Genomic DNA, 17095 nt, shown 5'->3' on the forward strand with positions numbered 1-17095 from the left:
ACCGTTGGTCAAGCTTCATAATCCCTACAGCGTATGAATGTATGTATATGTAGAGTGCAGGCATTATGAAGATTGACTATAATAACAATCATATAGGGTGAAAGTAGGATATCTGGGACCCTTTCTTCTGTGTTTTCAGAAGTTCACCTGATTTACTGAGCTATATTTAGATGAGCTTTTCGAGCCTAGAACATGCAAGACGGTTCTTAAAACACTTCTACTTGCGCTCTAATCTATTTGAACTCTGAAGTACTGCACAGTTGCTTTCTTTGCTACATCTATACTGCACTTGTGGTCTACAAAAGCACTCTCCCCTCTTCCTGTGTATCATTTCCTTCATCTCTGCCAATTCGCTCATCATCTCTTCAACTCTTTCTGTCATTTCCCTTGCAAGACTGAAATGTGATTTTCTAGCTGGTCTAGCTACTCTACAGCAAGTGCAAGCTTAGCAGTTGTGCACTATCTGGCGATCAACGTTCACTGGCTCAAAGTCATGTAAGTCACTGGTTTAACGAACATGATTTAGCAACACACATCGTAATACTCTTAACAAACAAAAGGGAAGGCAAATGTCACACCCATGTTAGCCTAACTGATCTGTTGACGTATCTTTGACTATGTCAGCATGGTCAGGTATAAATGTGAATATCACCCTAAGCACAATATAATTTTATGTTGTCTTATAGGCCTATACCTACACAATACTGCATTATCCATGAGCTCAGTCTGCAGAAAACAAAACATTATATATATTAAACCATTTAGTTCATCCATGAATCACCTGAGAGGTGTTGAAATAATTTAGTCCTTTCAGTCAGATCTATCTTTAAAACTGAATAGAGAAGAATCCCTCAAATAGGGTGAAATTAGGTAGCTTTGGCAACACTGGGATGCCTGACAAAAGGTGGCCTAATTTACCAGAATTATTTATAATAAACTCTAAACTAACAGTTACATCATGTTTCAAAGGATTTAATCCCACAACTGTTTTTGGGAGAATAATAGAATCAGCAAGAACTCTAAGAAGTTGTAGCATTAAAGGTATAGTATCCTAAAAAGAAAATTCTGTCATTAATTACACCCTCATGTCGTTTGAAACCCGTGAGACCTTCGTTCATTTTCTGAACACAAATTAAGATATTTTTGATAAAATCCAAAAGCTTTCTGACCACCCATAGACAGCAGTGCAACTTAAACGGTGCATTCATTTGTGATCCAAAGATGAATGAAGGTCTTACAATTTTCTTTTTAATCAAAGAACTCGGCATGATACTAGTTTTTTAATAGTTGTCATTTTCTAAGCGTATAATGACATATGACCGCTTACATTAGTGTTGGGGAAAGTTACTTTTAAAAGTAATGCATTACAATATTGAGTTACTCGCTAAAAAAGTAACGTTACTTAGTTACTTTTTTTGGAAAGTAATGTGTTACATTACTTTTGCGTTAATTTTTAAACCTGGGCAGGGCTTGCTTGTTTGTTTTTAATATAAAAAGTTATATTATTGGCAAATGTAAAAGCCTTTTCACACCAAAAGCCTCAGGCTTTGAGAAAAGTAAATTCAAGTCTGTACAGTAGACAGCAGAAGAAAAAAAATGTCAACAAAAACCAAAACAAATGTTAGATTATCTTGAGTAATTTTTGCTCATTAGTATAGTTGAATTGGACCATCTAAGGTCGGCAGCAAAGACAACTCATATTCTGAGTTGAATTTCACTGTTTTTATTCATTTTGAGGAATACTGAATCTAAGATGAATTGATGCATGTTCACATTTATTCTAGAACTAACATCTTACTCCCGATTTCTCTCAAAATACAGCTACAGGAGAGTTTTTAATCAAAAAATGGGGGGAAGGGGGAAGTAATTGGCGTTACTTATTTTAAAAAAGTAACTCAGATATTTTCTTGTCAATTTACAAGTAATGTGTTACATTACTAGTTACTTGGAAAAAGTAATAAGTAATAAAAGTAATAAAAAGTAACGTAACTTGCATTACTTGTAGTGCATTACCCCCAATACTGGCTTACATCTACAGTAATAATAAACCTATAATAAAGTAATAATTTGTTTAAAAGTAGCTGTTAGCCACTTCACAATTAATTCTGATTACACTCACATTTGGCAAATTAGGCTTATTGTCTTTGATTCCAGGCAGTTTTATGCAGTCCAAGATCACATCTTCTAAAGTTATAAATGAATAAAAGAAACAAGAAGCATCAATATGTTCAAGGCAACAGCCTTTATTTATTGGCACTCTTGATCTAAAAATCAGTTGCATAACATCTATTTCCAAGCGCCATACGTTTTTGCCAGAACACGTTTTTGTCTTCCACTGTGCTGCGATTGTTCATGTAAACATACAAAACAGATCTGTTTTTTATTATAAAAAGCTTCTCAAGACATTTTTATACATTCCACTGTTTTGTTTTGCAACTTTAAAATCAAGAATGTGTTCTGTGTGATTTCTTAAAGGAACAGTAAAGAAATTTATATTTATAAAGTAATAAAGGTATACTAATCATGCAAACATAAAGCCACGGCATTGCTGGACTGTATTTTTTTAACAAAGTGAATTAAGATAACGTTTACATAAAATTTCAAAGGCAAAAAGCTTAAACACTAAACCAGCAATTTCATGTCATCAAATTAAATCTGCGTGGGGAATCTTCTCACCCCAAAGCAAAATTCCTAATTTTTACAGATTCCTATTGAAATGACTGGATTTTGCCTGTGAAATTGTGCTGAGCAATGGTAAACATGACCACACCATTAATGGTAAATAATTGGGCATGTTTTCATCTATCATCTGTCAGCTTTGCTATGGAGCTTTCCCTCCTTCCTTTATGTCTCTGAGGATTGAGGACTGGGCAAGTGCAACTGATTAAGATTGGGTAAACATGCAGGGCAAAGATCTGCTGAACAGGAAATATGTGCAACATGCTACGTTTTCAGACTCTTACATTCAAAGCTCTCCGCAGTCGATCTGTGAGCTCTGTAACCGGCAGGTCACATGATCACTATATGCGCACATTTCAGTCATTTCTTTTCGACACCAGCTCCTTGCAGTGTCAGCTGCATTTTGGAGGTTATTCAAACAATCTCACTTCCCTTTAAAAACACAGCACCAATTTTCAGCTGACAGCTGAATCAATATTATTGCAGGAATTATCATTATCCACATCTTTTCCAAACTTAACTTAATGAAGAAAATTTCCTCTTTTTTTACAACATACATTATTAACATTCTCATTGAAACTTGTCCTAGTATCCAAAGTCCTGACCTATAAACACACGTTCTTGTTGATTTCTCTCACAGAGATACCTCAGGACTGAATACAGGCCTTCTTCTGGTTACGTCTCCGTCCTCTCTGGCCTAAAAATGAAACAAAAGATGTCAAACAAGTCTTAAAAATCAAAACAGGGCTGCACAGTTAGTTAACAAAACTGATATAGCTTAAATCATAAAGGCTGCAGTTTAAATAAATAAGTTGATGCAATGCATGTTTCAGAGTGAAGCACAGCCCTGCATTCTTAGACGTTTGCAGCATCTTAATGCCTGCTACACTTGAGCACTTTAATGTAACACAACATGTGCCAACCATCTTCTCACACTTCCTGTAATGAGAAGCGCTTTAAGGGCTCCCTGTTACTTTCCATCAAAATAAAAGTTCATGGTTAAATGTTGGAAAATAAAGAAATTAAGACAGCTATAATTTATTTATAGTAATGTAAAATAAAATAGTGATGTTAATATATACTCACAAAATTTGTGTACAGATTTGCTATGAATTGTGTAACCCTACAAACAAGCAAACCTAGAATTTCACATTTTAAATTGCATCGTGATTTTTATCTGAAAATTAAAATGAAAAATTTCCCCCAAACTGTGCCTGAAACCATTGCACTACTCAAAAAAAACAACAACAACAGGATATTACTGGGGTTTAAGCAATTTAAGGCATTTAAACACATTTAATAAAAGATATTATTTAGCAAGCCTGGAACCACCTAAATAAATTATTTAAAAAAAAATAGGTAATTTACTATAGAAATATTATGTTTTTTAATGTTTATGACTGTTACAGTGCCAACTGTGGTCCGATCTCCTTAAAACTTTGCATGTTTAGAGTCACCTGTCGAATGTGCTCACCAATTTTGAGTTTTCCTTTAGGCTTTATGGGTTTTTAGGTACATTTGGACAGGCCCCTTTTCTAAATTTCCAAAGGGTAAATTTCAACATTTTTTTGATAATTATTGACCTAGAGAGTCCAGAGAATTGTACTGGAGTGTTTTTTCCAGCGCAAAAACCTAGGACAAGTTTTTTTTTTTTACATTTGCTCAATCATTTAACAAACGATTTGATTGACTGCAGTGGTTCTAGAGGCAAAATTATCCGGAATGAGGTCTAACAAATGATACAATTATCGTGTTAGCATTTACGCCCTTGAAAAATGCGTTATCGCTCCCCAGTAGCTGAGTTCTTTTAAATTTCTCACAGACCTTTGGGGCCGTGAGTCAAACAGGCCTACCAAGCCATCAGTGCTCATCAGCCAATGGCAGTCTTTTTTTTGAGATACAGAAATGTCTTTTTAGACACTTGTGGCACTTTGGACAATGACCGTGCGCATTGATTTCATGTTTATAGGACAAATGGTTGCGTAGTTTATAGCCATTTTTAACTTTTTTCCCTCTTATAGTGCCACCAAGTGAACTCAGATTGAGCTCTAACATAAGTGTTCTGAGTTTGGCAAAGATATCTCATTCCGTTCAGAATTTATAGGCATTTTATTAAAAGTGGCCCTGCCCCTTTTGAATGTTTTGGCGTCCCTTTGCAGCGGTGAGTGGAAAGTTAATTTTTTTGATAATTATTGATATTCACTCTCCAGAGAATCTTTCTGCACTGGTTTGGTTCCGATCAGGCAAAAAATGTAGGACTAGTTCACAAAAGTATTTTTTTAAAAAAATCCCAAATAGTTAGATCGAATCTAAGGCGTGTGTTTTGTCTGGCGTGAGCCAAGGATTCCAACAACATAAAACACTTAAGCCTTGAGTACCATCCCTCCATGTTTCAAGTCTCTACGGCTTACGGTTTGGTCCGCACAATGATTTTTACATGGAGATTGCTGATCTTTGACCATTCTAACAACTACAATAGAATTTAAGCGCCATGCGCTTATTCTAGTAATGCTAATTATTCTAGTCAGGATACATACCTTCATCGCTATCTGTGGCGATAGTCTGAAGAGAAACACTCCTTTGACCCATTTTGTTCTTCTTGACTTTAAACTTCACTTGTGGTGGATTCTCTATGAACTCAAATGTGTCTTCGGCTTCACCAGTGCTGTCAGTATCTGATATCTTGCGAGGAGCAGGAGTAATGTGTTTGGATGTATCTTCCTGCTCATTGATATGATTGGCCAACCAAGATGTTTCCTTGGAGTTACTGGTAATCTTAGTGTCTTTATGAATAATCTGTTTTGCATCTGTGTTTTGATGGGATGTAAGAGGGTCTGGACTCTGATTGTTTGCTCTGCCTTTCAAGAAATGCCGGAAGGAAGAGCGTTGCTTTTTAGAACCAAACAGCGAAGGCTTCTTCCCGTCGCTCTTACCATCCTCTGTCCCATCTAGTAATGTAGGGGACTGTGGATGTACACTATCCCCATTGGTGTAGATTAATTTTTCCATGTTGTTCACAGAGGCATGGTCAACATAGTCTCTTAGCTTAGTAAGATCCTGCAGGGAGCCAGTCATACCACTACTGTTGCCAACGACTAAAGAGTACTTAGGATTATGGTATTTATGCGCAGGCACCTTTAGGTCAGCCTGTTGGGTGTCCCCTACAGAGATCTGGAAGCGTGACGTGGATACAGGAACTGTGAGTTTATTGGTTTCCGCTGCTGTTTTCAACACAGGAACTGGCAGGGCCGGCTTACTGATGTGAAACTCACGGTACAGGTCCACTTTATCAGACACGGCGTACAGCTCTCTGAAGTCACTGTCGAAGAAGTCGATAACTTGTCCTGACATCACAGTGATGGTGTTGCGGTTCATCCTAGAGGAACTCCACGTGAAACTATAAAGATGGGAAGAGCAAAATAAATGTAGTGATAAAAGAGTAAACAAGCATACCTAAATGGTGGACAAAACTGCAAGACGTACTGTTTGGCCTGTATACGAACCTGTATGATCCAAACATCACTTTTTCTCCATCTACCAACATGTACTTTGAGCACAGCGATCCAGGCAGACGACCAAAGGACAGCGGCATGCTGAAGCCCCTCACAGTTCGCACCCGCAGGTTCTGAAAGAGCAGAAAGAAAGAAAATAGTTTTTGAAGCACTGTGTACACTGCATACTTTTTGCTGTCCAAGACACATTTCAGGGATGGTAAATCTCACCCATGTCGAGTAACAGGCAAAAAAACGAAAGTGGCCCATTACACGGGCGAGAATTCATGAAGCGCATTATTAGACCATTTTCTAAGGCTGTATGACATATTAAACCCATTTAAAAATCATATTGAATAATGTTATGATTCAGTTAAATAATATATATGAGATGCAGGTTTAATATATGTGCTTTAATTATTCACGTGTGTAGTTTACATGCATCTCCATTTACAGTAAATGCTGCTCCACACAAACACTTATCATTTAACGTTACATGTGGATGTTGCAGAATGCAACGTGCATCATTTCATCAGATTTGTAAGGTAAATCGTTTATAAACCTATACCAACACAGGAGACTACATAATTATCTTTCTCAATAACTCTTCATCGCAATTTCAAAATAAAAGCTCAAACCCTCACTCTGAGTTTACACGTTTTGATGTCCACATATTCAAGAAATTACAGTGACTGTAGCATTTCTGTCATAAAGAAATGGGCAAATATTAAAGATGAAGTGGACATTTGAATTAAATGTTGTTTAGTCAATATTAAACGAATTAGAACACACAGTAAAGAGTAAAAACAATCGTTTTCCCTCTACAGGCCTTTGATATAATGCGTAATGTACATTAATTCTATTGTTTTTAATACAATGTGTTTTCACAGTTTTGCTAAATAAAAACATATGACTGATGCTTTTGATACTTCATTTGAACCAATTATTATTGCCTTATTGCTATTATACATGTATTTTTTAAGCAATTTTAAAGGTTATTGTTTGCTTAGGTTTCTTATTCCCTTAAAGAAATATATAAATTATAATTATCCGATTACTCGACTAATCATTAGAATAATCGACCATTTACTCGATTGTCAACATAATCATTAATGACAGGCCTAAAATACTGTATTTTTACTGTATTTTTTATAATTACCAATTAACGTATTTTGTATAATTACTAAAGAACATCGGGCATCCGAACGCAAGGTAACATTTCGTCTGTGCGTTCAGAGGCGCAGTAATTTATTATGTAGAGAAAAAAGTTACAGGCTTCACTGTTCTTTGTGATAGCTTCTCCCAGGAACTGAAACTTTTGGGTGTATACAGTAAAATAATTACAATATGAAGAAACAAGAGGAGCACAGCAACTGAGACACTGACGCATGTGAGAGAAAATATCTTACTTTTTAACATTCCATTTAAGTTGCAATCAAAATGACCACAAGTTTGCGCTAAAGAATGAAGAAAGTCTGTTTTATCCATTCACAACTGACTCAAGACTCAAAAGATTTTGTTTTATTGAAAAATCTTGCCAATATTAGCACAAGAGCCTGCTTCTTGCAGTATCATTTCAATTGTGCGTGCAAATGAGGATGTCAAAACAGACATGAACCAGTTAAACACCCAGTCAACCATGACCAAAGTCTCGCAATCTGACAAGCAACAAACAAAAGAAAAAGCCATAAAAAAATGTCATGAAACTGCAGTTAAGGCCCATTTTCACCTAATTTGATAACTATATCCATAAGTTTTAAAAATCGTCCTAGTTCTGTGAGGACAGTAAAGTCCACAAGACAGCTGATGAACAATAAAACATTGACAGCCAGTCAGGATCCAATCCACCTGACTTCACAGAGCTTGTATGTTTAAAGCAGTAGGCAACAAAATTTGCCATGCTTAGAATAATAAACAAGGTTATCGTGTGTTAGTGTGGATGGTACAGTTACTATTATCTTTATAGTTATTGTTCTTGGCGTGACTCTTGGTATAAAGTGGAAAAGCTGGATTTTACCAAGGCATGAGGTGTCAGAGCAACACACCTGACATGGGCAAATATCTACGGTGAAATCTGTAGTGAGAGGTTAATCCAAAAAATCATTGCACATACAGGTGTGGCGATTTCATTTGCACACAAAAGAAATACTGTAGCGACTAAAGGACTTTTGAGTACAAGGCTGGCGTGGACAAGGAAAAAGCAGAAGCGTGAGAGATGAGAGCACTCCACAACTCTGCTAAACGAGATCAAGTTGCCTTTTTTCTTAGTTCTGTTGAAATCTGCAGATCCTCTTTCAGGAAATAACAATGCTGAATTATCTGACTCTATTGCTCAGTGTAAAGTGTCAGATGAAAAGCCCTAGTGTCCTATATAAAACAATCCACACAGATAAGGCTTGTTGGCAGTGTATCTCAAGGTGGTCGGTAGTATTTGGGGCAGTCTTGCGGAAAGTGCTGGGTTTCATTCTACAGTGCTGTTATGCGTGTGCACAGCAGAAAGCCAGGAAGCCAGTTGAACCCTGTGGCAACAGCTCCAGAATCATCCAGAGTTTCAAGTTCTCACAGATCCCTTGAAAGGTCAGCTGACAGTCTGTGCACTTATGTGTGATATGGTAAGTCACGTGTTCATGTTTAACTTCTTTTCCAACAAAGCCTGATAAGGCACGTCTGAATATCCCTAACGTACACACATTATAATGTTTTGATAACATGTCTTCACTTTAACTAGCATTGTGTGATCACACACAGAGAGTTTAGAATAAAAGGGCAAAAGGGATTATGTTGGATTAGTACTGCCTAGTGTTAAGGAACAAAAATTGAATGGGGTTACAAAACAGATACTGATTTTTACTTTCGCAACGCAGTATTAGTTCACCCAAAAAGAAAGTTCTGTCATGAATTACTCACCCTTACGTCTGTAAGATCTTTGTTCATCTTCAAAACACAAATTAAGATATTTTTTAAATCCAAATGCTTTCTGACCCTGCATAGACAGCAACGTAACTGACATATTCAAGGCCCAGAAAGATAGTAAGGACATCGTTAAATGTGTCCATGTGACATCAGTGGTTCAACTGTGATGTTATGAAGCTACGAAAATACTTCGACTTGCATTAGACACAAGTCCGAATGCTACTCCTGCGTCAGCAGCACCACATGCATGTGTTATTCTCCTAAACACACGTTGACGTGAACAAAGTTGTTATTTTTTCATAAAATTAAGGTTGAACCACTGATGTCACATGGACTATTTTAACAATGTCCTTACTGCCTTTCTGGGCCTTGAACGTATCAGAAAGCTACGTTCAAGCCCCAGATTTTATATGTACAATTAATTAAAAATTCGTTTAAGTAATTTGTGTTCTGAAGATGAAGGGTTTGGAACGACATGAGGGTGAGTAATTAATGACAGAATTTTCATTTTTGGGTGAACTATCACTTCAAAGGTTTACATAGTGTTGTTAAGATTACAGTTGTTTGTCTTAAAATTCCATGGACTCAACAGTGAAGTTTACCAGAATTTCCTGGTACTTTTTTAAAATAAAAAAAAAAAAAAAAATTAATTGTACATATAAAATGTGTTAAATAAATAAAACTATTATATAATATATACAATAAAATAAAACATTTCAAAACATTTTATATCTAAAATTTATTTGATTGTTTTGTAAGTTGGTGTAAAATATGACATATTGTCGGATTTAAAATTCAATTAATCACAACTGAAAACAAAGTCTATGTTACAAGAATGTTTTGCATTGTGACTCAATAGAGTAAAAAATGAACAAATCTGTACATAAATCTTCTGTTCCAGATTCATACACATTATTACTATTTATTGTTAAGTCTTACTATTTAAGTGTATTCTATTCTCATGTCAGATATGTATGTGTGTGCACTGTTTTCACCAGTTTCAACTTAAAAACCTAGGTTCAGCAGCTGCCTTAAAATTAAATCAACTTAAAAGTACAAGTAATTTCAACTCTTAATGTACTTTTACTGTCTTTTAATACATTTTACTGTAGTGAGTTGAAATGATTTGTAATTTTAAGTTGATTTAACTAAAAATTTTAAGGCAGCTGCTGAACTTACGTTTTTAAGTTGAAACTTAAAATTATAAGAGCACCTTAAGAAAACACATCAAATTCCTGGTGTGTCTGCACACACTTGGCGAATAAAGTTAATTCTGATTCTGATTCTGATTATTTAGTGGCAATTTAACATTCTTGATCTCCAATTTGCATTGCCACAATGCATCATTAAGTTTTACTTTTACTATTCCCATTATTGTCATTGATGATTCTTCTTGCTAAGACACAGACATTTAAGTATTTTTTGTTTTAAAATCATACATTAAAGCAGTACAACCATGATACATAAATATTTCACTTTATTTTTTTATTATCGTAATTAGATGTATATTTTTTATTATGGTAATGAGGATATTCTTTTGCATTATTTTACTAATAATTTGGCGGAAATACGCTATCAAATATAATGTCACAAAATAATTGCCCTAAAATTGGCTTCATTTAAATAATGGCACAGATTAATTATCCAAAATTTGCCTTCAATTTTTGTTCTATGCAAAACACAATTTACCACTCACCCTCAGATGCTGCGCAGAAATCTGCAGTCTGCTGCTCATGTCCAGGAAGTGCGGCAAACCGTTCTCCTCCAGCAGCAAGTACACAGCCACCCCTCTCTTACTCGCAGCATCTAACAGATCCTGCAGGATCAGCAGGTCTGTCAACAGGTCCATGACCACTGCAACCAACTGAAAACCAAGTGAAACCATTCAGTGGTTAGAGCTTAGCTTATTCACTTAGTTTATCATTACATCTGCTCTGAGCTGAATATGAGCCACATTGGGCATTTCTGATGACTTTCTTTGCACTGTGGCAGTGCAGTTTGTCTCAGCTTGAGTGAACATGTGAAATCTCATACAAATGGAGGAAGAACATGAAGCAGATACACAAAAAGTCCAAACTCAACTTTAGTTGAGTTACTTCTAAAACAAAATAGTCAGCCTGGGTCAAAGGACACGTACGCGTTACAAATAAACCACACACCACAGCGTTTCAACAAATAAAATGCAAACTGGGTCAGCGAAAAACTTATAATGATGTGGAAAAACAAGTTAAATTTATTGGGTCAATTCACCTTGTTTAAAGCTCTAAAGGTTTTAAGGTTAGGCCTCAATCCTTTCTTCATCCTCACTGACTCGCATCTCAAAACTATGCAAATAACAAGCAAAGTATTTGCATTAAAGAGAAAACACAGATAACAGCTGAACAGGAGTGTCGGATGAATCACGTTTGATAGTACAGATTCTGTTCTTCTGCTTAAGCCAAAAATAGATAAGGAACTAGTAACATCTTTAAGCTTCTTGCACAAGGAAATGTTTCCATCAGTTCCGCGAGAGAAAGCACCATCTGCTTCAGATAAACACATGACATCAACGATATGTATGAGTGTCAGGATCGACGTGAATAAGATGTAAATACAATGTTCTGTGGACATAGTCTAATGCTAACAATGACAGTTACTGAAACTAAAACGAAACACTAGCAATCGGCTCTGAACTTTACAACAGATGCGTCTAGCTTCTGGTGTCATCCACTTCCAGCTATTTTTGCAGTACAAAACAGCTTGTATCGCTGCTTAATATTGCAAACTGGTGTGTCTTACCATATTATTTTAATGTATTGTCTTAATTATGAACACACTGGTTTGTAACGCAAACAGTTTTACTGTTTACTGCACTTTGTTCTTCTTCTCGTTAATTTATGAATCACTCACGAATCGCAAATCTTGCACATTCATAGAAAACAGCTTACTTCTGTTTCGAAAAATAAGGTGGAGGTTCTTCTAATACTCTACAGCAGGAAAATTACAAAAGGTGTGCTTAAAGATGAATAATAAAAATCACAAATTAGCACAGTTTAGTTAGTACATGCTGTAAAAAAGTAAATCTACAGGAGTGTAACTACAAAACTAAAAGCAAGGGCAGAACATCATTACCTCAGTTTGACAGGTGCATTTGAATATGTTTCACCGCAACCACCAACAAATAAGTCTCATGGGTGTACTTACGGCGCAAACAGATGTGACGACAGTAAACTAAAACACACAAGTAACATGTTTGTGTATCTATAATTCAATTAAACAGCCATACTGTATTCATTGTACTGTTAAAACACAGAGATGGCCTGTTAAAAGTAGGTCCAAAGATTGTAATGATTTGTTAAGTATTATCATGGGCTGTATTTACAAGACATCTGTGAGAGGTAACATATTGTATAACTAAATTATAAGTTGACATGAAATGTAGTAGTTCTTGAGTTAACATTTTCATAAATGTTTATTAAAGCTTTTGAATTAATTGAGGGTTACAGTACACAGAGGTGGACTGAAGGCAGCTGAAATACTTTGTACCTGGAGCGTGTCATTATAACTTACTACTTTTAAGGAAGTCACGTGTGTGTTTAAACCGGTAGCAAAGCGGTTTGACTAAAAGCCTCTGGCAGTGTGATTGACAAGGCACTTACAGACGAAACCCAAGGCTATACGAGAGTGATTTCCTGACTATTACTTCACTCTTTTCACTGAAACTCATTTACGGTGACAAACATTTGAGATATTTCTTTGATTTTTATCTCTGATTATCTTTCATTTTCAAGAATTATTATTGTATTATGCTAATAAATTCCACAGTTACATTAATTATTACAGTACATCAACACTGATATTTGTTGACATAAAATAAATGAATATAGCAGTTTTGCCACAACTTACTATCAGTTTTGTAACTTTTCGCAGTGTTTTTTTTTCCTTTTCATTTAAAGTTTAATGACTGTTTCTGTTTCATATTCTTTTGTATGACTGAAGATCGCTGTTTAGTCAGGGTGATTTCCAAATAATAGCACAGAGCTATTTCACAAATAAACAGCGCTCCACCAAAATACCCACAGCCCCAGGGACTAGGCCTCAGCAATTTCTTCAGAAATGTGTCTGTTTCAGCGAAACGAAATCTGCTGAACTTATTTCTTAATATTTGTACTTAGCTTTATTCGATTATTTCTTCTTCGATATTCCTTCTTCTACTTCTATGGTAGCTTATGAAACTGTCAGGTCACAGTTAAATGTTAATTACATTAAAAGATGATCTCATGCTCAGCGGAAAGTACGCAATCACATGACTTACGATTAACTTCAAAACGTCATGATGACAGTATCATATAAACTTATACAGTAAAGCTGGTTTAAGGCCAGCTGCTTCATCATCATGTGAATCATACCGATGAAAACAATAAATCTATACAACATCTTAAATAAGACTTAGCATAGGTCAGGGCACTAAAATAACAAAAACATGACTTATTTTCTTAAAACAGGCTATATATTTCTGTTACTACTTTATTTGTTAGTGCTTATTCAGTTCTCCAGTACTGGCTAGTATACTGTATGTTTAAATTTCACTACTAAATGCATTTGATTTTAGGGTGGAGATCTGTGGTTCAAATATCAACTATTCACTTTCAACTAGTATCCCCATGTATTACACTTGTTCCTATTACAGTTTTAATGTTTTTTTGTAGTTTCTAGTAACTATTCACACATACACATAATTACTTACTAAACACGAAACGTTCATATGCAAAAGCCTCTAAGTGCTGTCTTAAATTAAGCATTTTCCTGAATGTTTATATTCAGTTATTTCATTTTAAATAGCAAAGAAAAGAACCAATTCATTGCCATTAAAGTGAAATTACTAAATCTACATCTAAATGCCTCATAAAAAAAAGCTAATTTTAGAAGAAAATTTCAAATGACACTTAGAGGCTTTTGCATCTGAACTCTTCACCAACACTGTAAAAAATAAAAAACACAATTTGTTGAGTCAGCTTAAAATAATTTGTTACTCTGCTGCCTTAAAACTTTAAGTTCAGTCAACTAAAATAAGTTTATTTAGTCAACTTGAAATGTTAAGTTGTGCTAAGTAACAACTTAGATATTTGTGTTTGCTAAACTTAACAGATGGGTAAGTAACCCAGCTGCCTTAAAATTTTAAGTTGATTCAATTCAAATATCTAAGTTGTCACTTAGTATAATTTAACATTTCAAGTTGAATAAACTTTTTTTGAGTTGACTGAACTTAAAATTTTAAGGCAGTCAGATTACAAATTATTTTAAGTTGACTCAACGAATTGTTTTTTACAGTGAAAGTTTTATTAGAAACAGTGAGAATACACAACATTGGTCTAATAAAAATATACTTACTATTTACTTACTACTAGGAAAACTAGATGGAAATGGACTAGTAATTAAGAACTAATACCTCAAGAATAGTTACTAGCTGGGCTTGACATGAACTTTTCTGCTTACCAGCCACTGTGGCTAGTGGTTTTCCGAAATGACTAGTGACTCAGGATTTTCATTGGCCACAATTTTGTTGTTGGGAAATGATGTTTTAAATGACTAAAGTTACTGTATACTAAAGGTCTATTTTTTATTGATTTCCAGGTTAATTATATATAATATAAAGAGCACTTTCCCCCCAAATTTTTAAATGTATGTGTCGTCAAATTGTTACATTTTCAGCATCAAATCAGGGAAGCAGCTGTAGTGGTATTTAGATGCATTTACATGGACAGTTTAGTGGAGCTGAAATGTAGTACAAATGCATTTACACTGCAAAATTACGAATGCATAAATAATGTTAAGAGCTTTGTGTTTTAAATCAGTTCTCAATCTAATATACAAATATAAAAATTTTGGAAAAAATGCAAAGATAAGCTACTTTTAAATTAATGAGTCTTGAGTCAATGAGTTAGTCATTGAGTCAAACATTCAGATGCCTGTCTTTATGAACGGGTTATTGAATTATTGTGTCATGCATTATTCAAAACGCTGTTTGGAACTATTTTCAAGCAAAAATAGTCAACTTTGACAATATTGTTTCTAAAATATAAGTCATTTTATATGAACTACTTCTGTGAACTCTTAAAATCAATTTCAAATTTGCAACCATGCTGGTTTTTGAGGGAAAACTGCACTCTCTTGTTGGTGTGATGTTGCTTAACTGCATTATATGTTATAAATATAAGAACTACATCTTTACCGCATTATGTTTCTTCTGTCTGCAGTTTGTGTTGATTTGCTTTGTTTTCTCCACAAGATTCACACAAACAGGTTGCGCAAGACTCAAATGATGCGACCTTGTTATTGCCAATACATTATCCATTATTAATCGCCCTTTACAGGGAATGTAATAAAACCAAAAGCAATCTTCCCGAAATTTCAGTGCTTCCTTGTTTTAATCAGGGGTGCATTTCACAAACAACACACAAGCAACTATGGTTGTTTTGTCGTTACACTACTGAAATCCACCCGCATTTGGCAGGTGTTAAATGTCAAGCCCTGGTTACTAGTAAAACTTGAACAGCTACTAGTAACAAAAGAAAATACACACAAGTTAGAAATGCTGTAATTTCTTTGACCTGTGCCAAACACTGAAAAATAGCAGGCTAACCAGTAGGCTAACAATGGGATAGTTACTTGTTGAGATAGGCTACTGTTACCCCTCACACACCGCTCCGAGCAGGTCTCAAACCCGGGCCTCCGGCATGGGAGGCGGGCACACTACTAGTTGATACTACTCGTTTATAATGCTTGAGTACTGATGACTAATTGAACAAATATAGGTCATTAAATAGCCTAAAGATGAATGAATAGTTACTAGTGGATTTTTTTATTAGTCATTAGTTATTACTATTCAACTTCACACATTTATAGTTCTACTAGTACGCCTAATTCAAAGAGAAAGAAAGAAAGAAAAAAGAAAGAAAGTACTTACCGAATTCCATCATTAATTATCAATTTAATTATTACTTCACATAAACATTGACATTTGTTGACAAAAAAATTTAATGAATATAGCAGTTTGCCAGAACTTCTTAGCTAATTATTATCTGTTTTTAGACTTTAATTGAAAGTTAATTATCTGTTTGCAGTTTTTTTTTTTCTTTTTTTCATTGTTTTGTATGACTAAAGATGTACGTTTAATCAGGGTGATTTCTAAATAAGAGTTATTTCACGAAAAACAGCCAAAATATTTTTCTTAAAAAAGAACTAGTAACAAAATTGGTAATATTTCGTTGTAGGAATAAATGGTAGACGACCATGGTTGCTTACCTTCGTGGATTCTTGAATGAGTCTGCGGACCACCTCTTTAATATGCGGACTGTTGTGTTTGGGTGGGTGGGTGTAAACCAACACCCGAGTCACCCCTTTGTAATGGCCGTTGCTAGGCCAACCGATGTCCAGCGGAGGGATCTCCGTATCAGACATGGTCGGCCAGTAGGTTGAGTGAACACCTGAGTCTTTGCTCGTATCGTGGGGCGACCTTGAGCAGCAGGTGTCCGAGTCACTGTCATATTCCTGGAAGGTGTCCCGAATCCATTTAATTTCTCTTGCGGATAGAAAGTCTTTAATATTATCCTCTTTGAGGCGCATCTTGAATGCGCCATCCCCGTTCTTCAAGAGCTGCTCGAGCGCGGCCCGCTGCTCCTCGCTGTAATAAAACTCCGGTTTGGACTCCGGTATTTTCACGTTAACATGTTCATCGTCCATGCATATTAGCTGAGACTCAGCCATGGCAGCTGTGCTCCGGGAAAACGGTTCACTTGTGTGGCTCCAGGCACAACGCTCAGCACACCTTTACCTGTTCGAGTGGTCGGTTGAGGTGTTTCTGAGCGAGGGGGGGCGGAGCTTCTGTGGAGTGATGGGCGGGGCTTAAGGGCTTTGTGCAAAGGTTCTTGTGAATTAACGTGACGACACTTGTTTAACTTAAAATAAACACGGATGAAACTGTCACGGTGGTTTCCTTGACTGACGCCAAATGTTTACTTCTTTACAACACA

At 35.6% G+C, this 17095-nt stretch overlaps 1 protein-coding gene across 1 annotated transcript; it reads right to left on the reverse strand.

Annotated features, from left to right (window-relative positions):
- Positions 1–2235: 2235 nt before the first annotated feature.
- fam83fa (family with sequence similarity 83 member Fa) lies at positions 2236–17075 on the reverse strand. Its single transcript, XM_051106903.1, has 5 exons — positions 16368–17075; positions 10780–10947; positions 6183–6304; positions 5217–6076; positions 2236–3376 (listed from the first exon to the last, which is right to left on the reverse strand). Exons 1-5 carry the CDS (start codon positions 16827–16829, stop codon positions 3327–3329), a joined length of 1662 nt encoding a protein of 553 aa, XP_050962860.1. The 5' UTR covers positions 16830–17075; the 3' UTR covers positions 2236–3326.
- Between the last annotated feature and the right edge of the window lie 20 nt (positions 17076–17095).

Source organism: Labeo rohita, chromosome 3 (assembly GCF_022985175.1).
Source record: "Labeo rohita strain BAU-BD-2019 chromosome 3, IGBB_LRoh.1.0, whole genome shotgun sequence".
In the NCBI taxonomy this organism is placed as follows: domain Eukaryota; kingdom Metazoa; phylum Chordata; class Actinopteri; order Cypriniformes; family Cyprinidae; genus Labeo; species Labeo rohita.

What these genes read in the sequence shown, in the direction of transcription:
- fam83fa (XM_051106903.1), bottom strand. Translation starts at nt 16,829, where the DNA reads ATGGCTGAGTCTCAGCTAATATGCATGGACGATGAACATGTTAACGTG. An exon ending in GTGATGTTTGGATCATACAG is followed by an intron (nt 6,077 to 6,182) that starts GTTCGTATACAG and finishes CCATCTTTATAG; the next exon opens with TTTCACGTGGAGTTCCTCTA. An exon ending in CGCCACAGATAGCGATGAAG is followed by an intron (nt 3,377 to 5,216) that starts GTATGTATCCTG and finishes TTTCATTTTTAG; the next exon opens with GCCAGAGAGGACGGAGACGT.